The sequence below is a fragment of the Rattus rattus genome, chromosome X (assembly GCF_011064425.1).
Source record: "Rattus rattus isolate New Zealand chromosome X, Rrattus_CSIRO_v1, whole genome shotgun sequence".
NCBI lineage: Eukaryota > Metazoa > Chordata > Mammalia > Rodentia > Muridae > Rattus > Rattus rattus.
Genome location: NC_046172.1, coordinates 25,953,665 through 25,968,618, shown reverse-complemented (window position 1 = coordinate 25,968,618; position 14,954 = coordinate 25,953,665). Strand labels below are relative to the sequence as shown.

General features: G+C 37.6%; 1 protein-coding gene across 1 annotated transcript in view; it reads left to right on the top strand.

The window, feature by feature from the left end:
- The window catches only part of Glra2 (glycine receptor alpha 2), a 220,317-nt gene that overhangs the window by 165,924 nt on the left and 39,439 nt on the right, over nucleotides 1–14,954 (top strand). The window contains 1 exon segment of the mRNA XM_032889979.1: nucleotides 9,437–9,586. Coding sequence (XP_032745870.1) covers nucleotides 9,437–9,586 — 150 coding nt within the window.

The following is a 14,954-nucleotide window of genomic DNA, read 5'->3' as shown; positions in this document are numbered from 1 at the left end:
ATTGTCTGGTATTGTCCTCTTCTAGCACCCTTTCCCTCTTCAAAACTCACATGGGTACATGGCTTTGTTACACCACATTGAATAGTTTTCTGACTCGGCAACCCAAATGCTGAACAAACAAATTGATTCCCATGGGTTTTCAGTACAATCTGTAACTGGTTGGTTCACTCAGATGCCAGGCTTGAAGGTACTGCCACCCAATGGCTATTGATGCAAACAACACTTTCACGATAGCTGTATTGTTGTAAATTACTTTGCTTAGACTCCAACAAGAATATCAGCTATGAAGAGAAAATGCATGAGGGTTGAGATACTGGCATAGACCAGATAGTCAACTCTGCCACTATATGTCTTTGCCAAGGAAATCTAATCTCACTGCATTAAACAGCAGGTGTGAGCTGTTTTAATTAGGCAGTAAAAATCACAACTTGGCCCTGGAACTATAAAGACAAAATTGTACACCACCATGAATCTTTGGCATCACAGTTAATTCAAATGTCTAGTTTGGATGATATAATGAATGAGTGTAGATAAGAGACAAAAGAAAAAAAGGATTTCTTGTGTTATATGATTTTGTTGTGCATTTAATAAATTCCTTTCCATTCTTGAGTGAGTTTCAGGTTCTGTGAGGAGACTCCTCTCGAGAGAATAAGGTAAGAGACAGAAAAGTAACTGACTTTCCTCTCAGGCACTCCATGTACACACAGCCTGATATCCCTTGGACACAAGGATAGACAAACACCTTTTTATCTCCCCACACAAAAGAAAAGAAAAATAGCTGGGCACATTATGATTGTCCTATAAATACCATTGTTTCTTTTCTATTAAATCTAATGCTTTGTTGATCATAGTCACTTATGAATCTTCTCTACTATAGGAAACTACTCTCCATACATGTTTATAAACAATGCATTTTTTGGCTTGTAAAGGAATGTCACAGATCTCTGGGGTCAGCCTAGTGCCTCTGAATGTACTTTATTTGGCACCCTATCCTATGGGAATGCTTGCCTAAGGAATCACGAGAGTAGTCCTTGTAAAATAATTACCCATAATTTGTCCAGAGTATCAATGTGGGATAGAAAATAACCCAACTCATCAATAAATGACCTCTTGTCTTGGGAAATTCTGTAACATCTGGATATAGAAAACAGATGGTAGGAGTCAGGTAAATAAACTCCTAACTTGGTTTCCTACTTTGAAATTGAGTTGAGTGAGTCATCGATAAAACACTGGCTGTAGAAAATGTTCTTAAGTTTTCAAAAACATGAAGAACACTGAGAAAGCATCAGTGAGAAGTACCACTAAAGAATGCTAGCACGATGCCAAAGTAACAGCAGTTAAAACAAATAGGTGCTTAGCATCAAGGAAACCTAAGCCACCAACTGGTTCTATGTTTCCACTAGATAGGTTCATAAACTATATGAACTGTAAAGCTATAAAAACATAAAAAAAATCTTCTTTCCCTTAGTGAAAACAGGTCCAGAATAACAGAAACACCATTAGCTAAGCAGCTCTAAAATGCATGACTACTACTACGGCCACACAAGAAGTATGGCCATAGCTAAACTTTCCATCCCTAGGCTCATATCTTCCTTAGGCATTACCTAGGAGTCCCCAACTCAAGGTAATTGACACTTGGTGGCTGTTGAATACAATACAGAATATCAGACTCTTAACAAATCCTCTACCTCAGCCTTCTGAGTAACTACCCGGTGACATGTTCTAAAATAATAGCCAAAGTATTACTAAATACTAATTTATGCTCCATTTAGATAAGCTTCTATAGTTACCTCTTCATGTAAAAATTGTGAAAAAAGAATTCAAGTTCTGAAATTCTTAAAATTTTTGTCAATCAGCGACTTATGGGGCACTTACTAACAGCCAAGAGCCTTGTCCTCAGGGACATAAATAGAAAGGTATTGAATGTTTTAGCCTGAAAATATTCTATACTTGAGTTTTTCAGATACAACATGTATGCATGAACACTAAACTGGGTCAACTAACTATAAATACATTATAAAACCTAAATATGAATAAGATCACAGTGGACAGAGAAAGCATCATATTGAAGATAGAATTTGAGCTACTCCTGAAAATTATCTAAACAAATAGAAGTATAGAATTACACAGTGGGCACAAAAATGTTAAAGCAAGATTTCTGAATCTAATAACAGGAATTCAGATCCAGCATTAAGTTCTTTGTTCTGGTCTCCCTCACTTCAGCTCAGAGATCGCCGAAAGTGTCCTTGAGAGGAAGCATAATTCCTCATTTGGACTTACTGGACTAGACATAAGGATTAGGAGATTGGGAGCATTTTTTTTCCCTAACCTTGGGATTGTTGAACTCAAAGTTACTAGCATTTGGACTGAAGAACTTGTGGCTGTAGGAATCCTGGTCATTTCAGAATGCATAGCAGCATCCCTGTCCCATACTTGTAGTGCCTCCCCAGTGGTTTGTAACAAGTTAAAAGAATCTAGCTATTGCCAGGTTTCCCCTGAGGTGCAAAAAAAAAAAAAATCACTCCCTCAATTTAGGGAAACTACTATGTAAACAATGAGTCAGAAGGAATGGGAGTTGACTTCCCGTGGGGAGGAGCGATAACTAGAATTGCTTAAACAAAGAGCAAAGTTTGTGTTAGGAAAGATTAGGACAAAGTTAAATAACTAGGGCAGACACATACTGACAGTATCGTGAATACCAGAGCCTGCAAGAGGCAGCCATAATAATACTAAAGCCCGTGTGTTTCTAATTGAAATTGGTGTTTTGAAATTCATTACACAGAAGTAAAAGGGCAAAGTGCCACTAGGAGGTACTGAATGCAAAGGGACCTATTACATGAGCCAGGTCTACCTGTTAAGGGCTCAGACCAGAAAGGCACCTTTGAAAGAAATAAGAAAGAAAGAGAGAGAGAGAGAGAGAGAGAGAGAGAGAGAGAGAGAGAGAGAGAGAGAGAGAGAGAGAGAAGGAAGGAAGGAAGGAAGGAAGGAAGGAAGGAAGGAAGGAAGGAAAGAAAGAAAGAAAGAAAGTTAGAAAGTTAGAAAGAAAGAAGGAAAGAAAGAAAGTTGGAAAGAGAGAGAGAAAGAGAGAGAGACAGAGAGAGACAGAGACAGAGAGAGACAGAGACAGAGAGAGAAAAGAAAGAGAGAGTAAATGCAGGGGGAACTTTGCAGAGAGAAATGTGATGTCTGAATAGACGAAACACTAGAGGTGAAGGCAAGGAAAGAACCAATGGGAAAAGCAGATTTGCTATCCAGAGGACTCCGGGGAAATGAATGGAAGGGGGGACATTTAATTAAATTGACTCTGCAAATGATAACTGTAGACATTTTAGAATTAGCACAAGAGCAAAGGAGAGGTCATGCCTGGAGGATCCTTTGGAATTACAAAAGGCTGGTCAGTGGAGGAATGAACGTTCTCATTTACACTACACTCTACTCTGGAGGAAGTGGGCCTGAGTGTTTGAGAGGAATGGCTTCTTCCGTCTTATGGACTGCTGTCTTGAGTAAAGGAAATCCAGTGTGGGTATCCAGGGAAGGGTTACGTCTTCGGGATTCAATTTTAGAGGCCCCCAACTAGCATGCATAGTTTCTTTCACATTCCATTGTGTATTCAACTGGACTAGAAAATCTAGTTCTACTGGTGCAGGAAATGAGATTCACAAGAAGTCGGCCAGTCCTTTGCTGTAGGGTATACACCGCCAAAAACAACAACTACACTTCTGTCACCCTCAAATACACTGTAGTAAAAAATATATATAGAATTGGGTGGATTTATTGAGGGTATCAATGTAGAGTCTAAATTAAAGCAGAAAAGTTAGAGAAGATGCAAGACATGGAAGATGATGTCCCATAGAGGAGCCATAGATCTGATCACAGAGAACTAGGCCTGTGTGGACGTTGAAAATATCAAGAGGAGAGATATTTTCATAAGGAAGGAAAATGCTGCATTTTGATAAGATCTGTGCTTTTTGGACACAAAGAATTTTATGAAACATGGTAAGAGCTGTACCTCATTTGAAAATATCCATTTATATGTATTTATGAAGATACAGAAACCTTTGACTCTGCCTACCTTTAGTGCCTTCTCAGTCTAGAATCAACATCTATCTATCTGTCATCATGCCCCATCCCTAAAATATACCGCATATGCAAATCACTGGATTTCCACCATCTTCTGTTTTCAGAACATTGCCTTTCCACCTTCTTCTACCCATTAAACTCCTGTAGGCTAGGGATTGGCAAACAGTTTTCCAAAAATAATCACTTAGCGTTTTAGGCTCTGAGGTCCATTTTGCTTTTTGTCAAAGCTACTCAGCTGTGCCATTTTAATATAAGTGTAGCCATGAGCAACATGTAACTAAGCAAGTATGGCTATGTTTCAATAAATATTTGGAAGGGATTCAGTGAATCAGATCTGGCCCTTGAGCCATGATTTACTGTGCCCCGATTTATTGTGAACAAACTCCCCAGGGGTAAATCAGAGAACTTCTGAGAGGAATCAATATGCATCTTAAGTCACCTTGCACCTTCTGATTTGCCTTTCAAAGAGAATACTATGGTGCTATTCATCTGTCACTAGGGTACGAATGTGTTATGCATTTCATGTCTTCATGTTGCTTTTGAAATTGCTTTCTTTAAAATGTGTGTGTGTGTGTGTGTGTGTGTGTGTGTGTGTGTGTGTGTGTGTGTGTACATGTAGGGGTCAGAGAACAGCTTTGAGCATCGGTTCTCTCCTTTTACTGTAGGGCTGGAGTACAAAAGTGAGGCCATGGGGCTTGTACAGTAGACAGATTGACCTGCTGAGCCTTCTTGCCGGCATAATTAATTCTTAAAAGGAGACTTGCAATAATCCCACTGTTTTGAAGGCTGAGGTGAGAGGATGGTGAGGAGTTCCAGGCAAGCTTGGCTACATAGCAAGACCTTGTCTGGAAACACTAAAATGAAAAGTAAATTTAAAAAATAAAAATCCCTCTAGGGAATCCAAGTCGGTGAGTCACAGAAGCATTTTGAGAGCTTAATTACCATTGAAAAACTACCTTGCAGGTTTGTAGTAAAGTAGTTCAGGAAGGGATCGTGTAAGTCCAAGAATCATAAAGAGAATGTGACAGGAAAAGATGTGAGCTACAGACTTCTGAGGCTTAGCAGCCAAAAGGAGAGAATCTGACATTAGAACTGGTTAAAAGCAACAAAAAAGGAATTTCAATCCTGAGAGAACAACACCAAGGGACATCACATCATATGGAGTAGATATCACCCGCCACATTCTAACTCCATGTGAATAATGTATTTAATGCCAGCACTTTAATACTGGAAAGAGGTTCAAAATTTGAAAAAAAAAAAAACTGAGAGCCCAACAAAATGATTAAGAAAGGGAAAGAATTCATTTATGAACATCTCTTTTTAAAAAAAGTCAAGTGTGTGCTGAGCCTGCTGATGATCAAAGGGAGATGGGAAAGGGGTTTAGAAATTCCTGAATGCTATAAACACCAGGAAAGGAGAGTGAATGAGGGTCAGCTCTACTGGGCTTCATTCTTTACATGAGTATGTCTCAGGCATTGACAAATTCTTCTCATTATGAGATTTGAAACATTTACAGGCAATCTGAATAATATATACCAGGGAATGTTGTGATTAGTAAAGTTCTGTTATCATAGAATATGCTTGCTTCAGATGAACAAGAGGAAGACAAATTATTGCTTACTGAGGAAGAACATTCTGGAATTCTAAGTATGGTAAAAGAATTTAAAAGTGTTTATATTTTCCTCTTACAAGCATCAAATATATGAATTTTTAGATAATAGGTGATAGTTTAGATTTATCTGATTTAATGTGAGACATGCAAATGGCTAGATTATTCCTTATTTTCATCCACTTATTCGTTTATCTATCTATTCACTCCACATAATTTATTCTTTCTTGTTTTTACTTTTGAGACTATAATATAATTACATTTCACCCTTTTCTTTCCTTCCTCCATAAATCTCCTGTACACCCCCACCCACTCTCTTTCAAATTGATGGCCTTTTTGTGCACTAATGGTTGCTTACATATATGCATATACATAACTTATTCTTTCCTATGACTTATCAGGTTCTGTGTAAGTAATACAAAAACTTTTTCAGCCCAGGGCCATTCCTCCACAAATGACCAACTTATCCAGACATGTATACAAAGCAAGTTTACAGTCTATTGACAAGGCTAAGGAAATAAAAAAAGAATAGATAAATTAAGTAGAGTGCAATAAGAAAATAAAGAAAGTATCTCTTAATCCAGGTGAGAGAAAGGAGAAAGGTTATGGAAGCTTCCAGGAGAGGTGCATTTCTGATGGGTTTTGAGAAATTCTGAAAAGGTCTCAATCAGACAAAGTATGAATAATCATCCTTGGTAAAAATATTGCTACCTTCCAAGGGAAGAAGATGGCAAAGCACTAGGCCAATTTGGAACAATATACAGGGAACTGACAAGTAGTTCCAATTGTTTAAGATAAAAAAGTTTAAAGCAGATAACAGTCTTACAAGGAATAAGTGCACTACCATGACATCTGCTCTAAGACAGTATCTTCTACACATTATAGGGAAGCCATACTTATGAACTCTCACAATATGGTTGCCCTAGACAATGCCTACATCATGCCAACACCAGTTAACATACCAACATGGATGAGGGAAATTTTATGAGGCCTGACCCTTAGATGAAGAGCTACAGGGAATCAATGGCTGCTGAGAGAAGGGGAGTCAGTCTTCTTCAGGGACCCATCCCCCTGATTAGTTATTCAATCCCAAGTCTTCATCCCTAAACAAACATACACAAGGAAGATTTAGTGGACTCTATAGGAGTGTGTGTCCATGTGTATGTGTGTGTGTGTGTGTGTGTGTGTGTGTGTGTGTGTGAGAGAGAGAGAGAGAGAGAGAGAGAGAGAGAGAGAGAGAGAGAATATAGATTAAGAAAGATAGAGGTCATGAAATTAAGAGAGGAAGGTCATGGGAAAAATTGGAAAAGGGAAGGGGTGAAAATGATGTCAATATAGTAGACATGTGTGAAATTCCCCTCAAAAAATTAGTATTAATAGCTGCATTCTTATAAGGTCATAGGTGTTTTCTTTCCTTTGTTAATTTCTCTCTCTTCCAAGAAGTCTTTCCATTAACAAGATCACACGCATATGTAGTCAAATAATTACAAGGCTCTTCATAGCACTTATTCTACCCTTGACATTATTTTAAACTCTTTACATATATAGAATGATTTTCTTTATAAAACTACTCTGCAAGGTACCATGGTACTATGACTGATTCTATTTGACAGCTGAGGAATGGAACCAGTGAGATGAAGCAACTTGGAGATGTTATCAGCATTCCTTAAGAGTGTATTACTGCCTCACTCTAGAACAATGGTTCTCAACCTTCCTAATGCTGTGACCCTTTAATACAGTTCCTCATGTTGTAGTGATCCCCAACCATAACATTATTACATTGCTACTTCGTAACTGTAATCTCCTACTATATTGATTCATAATGTGTTTCATATATAGGATAACTAATATGTGACCCCCAAAGGAGTTGTGTCCCATAGATTGAAAACCACTGCTCTAGGCTTTGTACTTTTGTTCTCTGTGCTGCTGCTAACTTTCTACCTCAAGAGATTGTTTTTATAACATTCCTTACTGTAATTCATCTAAAAACTGATGTGACAAATAAGCACAGAGACAATCAGATATTTGAGGACTAGGAGGCTTACAGCAACTAAACTTGTAGTCAGAGAAGCATAATTGAAAATAGCCTAGATGTCTTTTGTAAAATTATCTTTAATAGTTTTTACAGTCTATCCCCCTCCCAGTCTGCCCTCTGACAGTTCCTCATCCCATTCTCGCTCCCCCATGTCTCCTAGAGGATAACCCACCCCACCAGGCTTCACCACTCCTTGGGGCTTCAAGTTTCTTGAGAGTTAGGTGCATCTTCTCTGACTGAGTCTAGACCAGGCAGTCAACTGCAGTATATGTGTTGGGGGCCTCATATCAGTTGGTCTTTGCTGCCTGTTTGGTGGTTCAGTATCTGAGAGATCTCAGGGTTCCAGGTTAGTTGACACAGCTGGTCCTCCTACAGGATTGCCCTCCTCTTCAGCTTCTTCCCTAATTCAATCAGAGTGGTTCCCAGTGTCTGTCCATTGTGTGCACACATTGGAAATGATGAATTCGAAGAAGTTAAATGCCAAAAATGTCTAAATAAAAGAGAGACTATAAGCCATGTGACTCCAGGAACCATATTATGTTTGATTAGAAAGGAAACACAATAATCAACACTGTATTCCCATTTGAATCTTGGCTTTCAAGTTTTAGTTTTGTGCCCTTAGGTAGTAATTTAACCCTTCTTTACTCCAGTTTTCTTCTCAGGAAATGGGATAATCCAATTGTCATTGGATTTAGCAGTTATATACATCTATAATACTTAAAAGGGTAGCTAGCAAGTACTTAGAAAAGAAAAAGAAGAAAAACTTAGTAAATTCATAAAAACTAGAACTAAATAGTTTACATTCACCTGGAAGTTTGGTAAGTGTCTTTGGCAGTCTGGAATCTGTAATGTTAAAATACTCCTACTTGATTCCCCCTGTATCATAAAAATATGTGTAGAAAAGTGGATCCTTGCAGTGCAGTGACGATCAGAAAGCCCCTCTCTCTACGCTTGGCCATTGTCTCATCTGTCTTATATTTAATCTTCTAAGTGATACTAAGGCATGACTTTGTACCTGTCTTTATTTTAATGTTATAGCACTTTTTATTGGTATATGATGTTTGCTAATTTATTTTTATTTAACACAAACTTGAACCCAAAGTCCCAAAGGTCCTGAGTCTGACTGCTATTGCTGATCTATACACCCAATCCTAATGCACGATATTTTGATTCATGTCTATATTAAGAAATGATCAACTCATAGTAATTAGCATATCCACCATTTGAAACATTTATTATTTCTTTCTGGTGAGTTGATCCAAAATCCTTTTTTCTAACTTTTTTGATATATATGATACATTGTTGCTATGTTCATCATACTATGCCACCTAAAATTATTTAATTCCTCCAATAATAGCATTATATCCATTTACGCACCTCTTCTAATCCCTCGAAGTTTCTTTGAAATAAACTTTGTCTACTCTCAACTTCTATGAGATAAACACTTTCAGATTCCATAGAGGTGAGATCCTGTTTCACTTAAGATAGTGCCGTCCAGTCCCAATCACACAATTTCTGTATACATTTTTCTAGTAGTAGCCATTTGTTGCAGCACTAGATGCAATAGCCTTCTGAAAAGTAGAAAATCCTTGACCATGATGTGTGCCATTCACATAACTGTGGAATTATGTTTTCTGAAAGCCTTCATAGCTTCCTTTTTTTTTCTCCTCCTCCTCCTCTCTCTCTCTCTCTCACCCCATCCTGTTCTTCAGGTCTCATATGTGAAAGCGATTGACATCTGGATGGCAGTGTGCCTTCTGTTTGTGTTTGCTGCCTTACTGGAATATGCAGCAGTGAACTTTGTCTCCAGGCAACACAAGGAGTTCCTTCGTCTCCGGAGACGACAGAAGAGGCAGAATAAGGTAGGGTTATCTCTCAGTATAGAAGCTTGGGGTGGTAAACCAGAATGCATGAGTAAGAAGATGAACTTTATTCTTGTTGTAATTTCTCCTCAAGCAAGTCATTTAGAATGTTGGCTAAGGTTAAAATGTTGAGTAAAAGGTTGGGTAAGGTTTGAGTAGATAAAGTTACAAGGCATGCAGTGAAACTCAAATTCAAGGTAAATACACGTAATATAAATATATACAAAATAGTGCACGGTATATACATATACTAAAATTATTTGTTGTTTATAGGAAACTCAAATCTTACTGGGCTCTCTGATTTTTTTATCTGACAATTCTAATCAGGCACATATATTCAAACTGACAGTTATTTTAGAATCTTGGTTGAATAAGGATAATTTTTATGTGTGTGACTATGTGTGTATGTGTGTGTACATAAATGATTTGATGTTTTTCATCAGTTAATCTGTATTTACGTCAGTAGTTCTTGTACTGGCTAGTTTTGTGTGTCAACTTGACACAAGCTGGAGTTATCACAGAAAAAGGAGCCTCAGTTGTGGAAATGCCTTCATGAGATCCAGCTGTAAGGCATTTTCTCAATTAGGGATCAAGAGGGAAGGACCCAGCCCATTGTAGGTGGTGCCATCTCTGGGCTGGTGGTCTTGGGTTCTATAAGAAAGCAGGCTGAGCAAACCAGGGAAAGCAGGCCAGTAAGTAACACCACTCCGTGGCCTCTGCATCAGCTCCTGCTTCCTGACCTGCTTGAGTTCCAGTCCTGACTTCCTTTGATGATAAACAGCAATGTGGAAGTGTGAGCTGAATAAACCCTTTCCTCCCCAATTTGCTTCTTGATCCTGATGTTTTGTGCAGGAATAGAAACCCTAAGACACTCATGTTATGGTGACCCCCAAACATAAAGTTATTTTCATTGTTATCTTACAACTGTAATTTTGCTACTGTTATGATTTGTAATTTAATTATCTGATATACAGAACATCAGATATGAAACCCCTATGAAAGGGTCATTTGACCCCAAAGGGGTTGTCACCAAAAGGTGGAGAACCTCTGCCTTATGTAGACAATGCCCTACAGGGGCACCCTATATGCTGGAAAATTCAGTTAAGCTAAAAATCATTGTTTGACCTCAAGTTTTGCACATAAACCTTAATATTTACTTGATTCGGAGGTTTACATTTGAACTTTGTAGTTCGATATATCCAGTTTAGTAGGTCCCAAACTTGCCTGCACATTAGACTCACCTGAATACTCTTCAAAACTTCCAAACCTTGGCTGCACCTACCACTGATTACATTACTATTTCAGGATGGGGATTAGTATTTTCACAGCTCCCAAGCAATTCCAGTGTGTGGACATACTTGGAAAGCAAGCTTTGGTTTATAATCCCAGCTCCATAAAGGATGACAGAAACATTGTACTTCTGACTCGAATAGAAACATGGCTGTTCATATACAAAGTGTTACCTTCTATAACAATACCACTAAAAAGGGTCAAAATGTAATGTAGACTACATGGGCTATTCTCGAAATCTGCTCTCCGTGACCCTATAAGTTAAACCTGCTGGTGAAGGTAAATCAAATAGTGACTTATAAGCTGTTATTCTGGAGTTTAAATATATCCTCACGCCTTATTTCTTATAAATATCTAGATATAAACCTCAGGCTTTATTAGATGTTGTTTACTCTGAGGAGTCTGTGTGTGTAAGTTCCCTGCGTCCTGGCTGCAACCACCAAAGGTTTTTAAAAGCAATCCGAAAACAGATACTGCTGGACGACCTGTCTCTTAACATTTCTAGAAATTTTTCTCTGTCCAGTCTAGGAACACACACTCACACACACACATTTTCTCATGCATTGCTCGTTGACATTCAGCATTACATTTTCTGTGGAAGCTAGTTATTTCTTCAGAGAAGTCTAGTCGAGCGGCACAAGTTCAGAGAGTCACTTGTTCTTTCCTGGAACTATTGATTTGTGATATTTCAGCTCATAAACAGTGCAGTTTGTACCACATCCTACAGTGATGTAATTGTCTGTGGGTGGCTTAAGTTACTCAGCAACCTCTTTTAGGAGCCCAGGCTCACCAAATGTTGCTCTATTACAATGAGACTTTCCTAGGATTTGTATGGGAAACAATAATTCTAAGTGCCGTCCTCTGAAGACAGTGACTCAGGAGGTTTGGAGGGAAACAAAATGATATGAAGCATTAACTGGCTCTTTGGGTGATTCTAATAAAAAAATTAAAAACTCACTGCTTGGGACCACAGAAAGAAAGAGACTTTTATTTTCTTTCAAGAATATGAAGAATTGGTAACACATTTAGATAGTCAGTATAGAAGATTATCAGGCTCAATGGGAATGAATTCTGTGATTTCTTGACAGTACTCACATAATAGAATAATAGCACTTAAATACTAACTCAGTTTTCAAACTATAACTTGTAAGTCTGAAGAGACGAGTGGAAAACATGGAGTGAAAATACAAGTAGAGAGAAAAGAAAGGGAGTATGAAAAACAAGAAGGATTAAAAAAAAATGGCAGTGCCAAATGCATCTGCAAATGCCACAAAAGAAAGTAGGAAAGTGCCTTAATTAAAAGACAAAGATTGTCAGATGAAATAAAGATCAAATAAAATCCAATTCCTTCTTGCCTGTAATATATACAGTTAAAAGGGCAATACCAACATCTAAAATTAACATTATCCATCTGTCAGGATATCATGAAAATGCTAATCAAATAAAGCAAGTTCAGGGCATTTAATATTTAAGAGACTTTCAAAATCTGCTACTAAAGCCAGGCATGTGAACTCACAACTCTAATTCCAACATTTAAGAGGCCCAGATAGAAGATTGTTGTTAGTTCTATGGTCAGTTTTGGCTACATAGTGAGTTCCAGACCAGCCTAAGCTACAGTGATAACCTGTATCTAAAAACAAAAGCAAATACACAAAACTATTACTTATGTGCAGTAATTACATTGACAAAGAGAAACAAACCCATAGTCATAATGATCAATTTTAACATACATCTTTCAATAATTGACCAAAAAAGGAAATTAAAAGAATAGTAGGATGTAAACATAGCAACAGGATTAATAAACTCACTGTACCCACAACTGCACAAAATACATGCTTTTCAAGCACAGAAGGGATGTTGTATTAAGTTTACCATGAGCTGAACTATAAAACAAGTCCCAACTTTGTTCAAACTTGCTTTTCTCTTGCTGTAATAAACAAATTGAGGGAAAGCAACTTTGTGGAAGAAAGGGTTTATTTGGCTTCTACTTCCAGGACATAGTCTATCTCTGAGGGGAGGCAGGATAGAAATCTAAGCAGGTACTCTAAGCAGAACTTACGGAGAAAGCCTAGTCATCTCATGCTTGGAGAGCTTTCTTATACAACCCAGGACTACATGCTTAAACATGGTACCACCCACAGTGGGATGCTCCAACCACCAACCCCACTCACCTATCATCCATCACTCAAGATATGGCCAACGGCCAATCAGATGGAGGCAGTTCTTCAATAGACAGTTCTTGCCAGGTGAGTGTAAATTTTGTCAAGTTGGTAACAACTACACAGCACATCAAAGGACTGAAATCAGTTATAAATAACTGCTAAATATGTGCTCTAGTTAAGTGAACTCAGACTAAGTAGCAATAATAAAATGATAACTGTAAAAATTTGAAAATTAGAAATACTTCTAGGAACCCAGAAGGGAGATAACATTTGAAATGTAAACAAATAAAATAACAAATAAAAAATATAAAAGAAAGACTTCTAGGATCATCTCAGCCTTAAAAAATAGTTCTCAAGGGGAATTATACAATATTTTAATTGAAAGATCAACTATGAATATCAAAATATATTAATGGAAATTAATTTACAGAGATACTAGACTGTAGTAGTTTAAAGATTAACTGGTAGGTGAGAATGTTGAGAAATCAAAAATAAATTACTTGATAACTTATCTTTCAAGGGAAGAAATAGGGTAAAACGGATGTTTGTATACATGAGACATGATCACACTACTTACCTGCCATGTCTTTCATTCATTTGCTGATCACCTACTATGTTAAGTCAAGAAATGTGGGGTTGCAATGGAGAACGAGACAAAAGAAGTGGCAAGTGAAATTCTAGAAATAGGAATATAATTTTCAGATCAATGTATAAGGTTTTATTTTATGCTAATAGACAAGAATCTTAGGGGTTGTCTTAAATTTGTATATAAGCTATTGAGTTTTGGGATGAAGATGAGGCACCAAGATCTGTAGAGAGAGTCTCTTGTGTACTATATGGAAGCATAACCTGTCAATAAAAATCTGGTGGCCTATTAACTGAGTCAGGAAATAGGAGATGGGTATTCCAGTAGGGAGAGAGAAACTCTGGGATAGAGTCAAGCACACGCAGGTAGAGATTTTCCCTGAACTTTGAGGAGACAGATAAAATTGAGGAGAGGTAACCAGTCATGTGACACTCAGAGAATAGAATAAACAGGAAAATTAAGTTATGAGCTAGTGGGATAACAAGCCCAAGCATTTATTCATAAATGATAAGCCTCAGAGACACTATTTTGGGAACTGGGGCATGGGGAGGGGGGGAAAGCCTGCTGATATACAGATTAGTTAGAAAAATGTATATAAAAGATGGTGGTGACTTAGACTACAATATTGGTCCTGAGAATGGAGGGAAGTAGTCAGATTTAACACTAAAGCATCCATTCATTCACAAATATTTATTTGGTAACTACTATGCATCAAACACCATCTAGAAATTTAGACTTCAATGTAAAACAGGACTGAAACTATATAATTCTTTGATAAAGCTTACATTGTAGTGGTTGTTGCTTGAAGGTGAAATCAATGGGCTCATGATGCTTTTATGTGAGGATGTGAGCAAAAGAAAGAAATGCAATATGACATCAATTTTTGGCTTAAGCAACTATGTAGTTAGAACTGGATAGCTATTAAATTAAGATAAAACTTACTGTAATAGATGCAAATTTAGAGTTGAATTCCAGACTCATATTTGATATGACCATATTTAGATTCCTATGAAACAGCTCAGTAAAGTTGGCAAGCAATTAGATGTGGTCATGAGAGGGATAGAATATGGACAGTGACCAGGAAACAGATAATGTTTGAGCTTTGCAAAGGTGGGAGAAATCACCCAACAAGTGAATGGAAATAAAAACGTTCTGAAAAGGAAGCACTCTGTCACTTAGAAAGCATGTCTGGACGAGATTGCAAAGAAAAATGAATAAAGGAAATAGTGGCAGATTTTAGCTAGCACTCACAATTGCCTTTGTCAGGTGGGGAAGGTGGAAGGAAATATGTTCATGAAAGATTTTTCTCCCCAAAAATAGAAGATAAAAG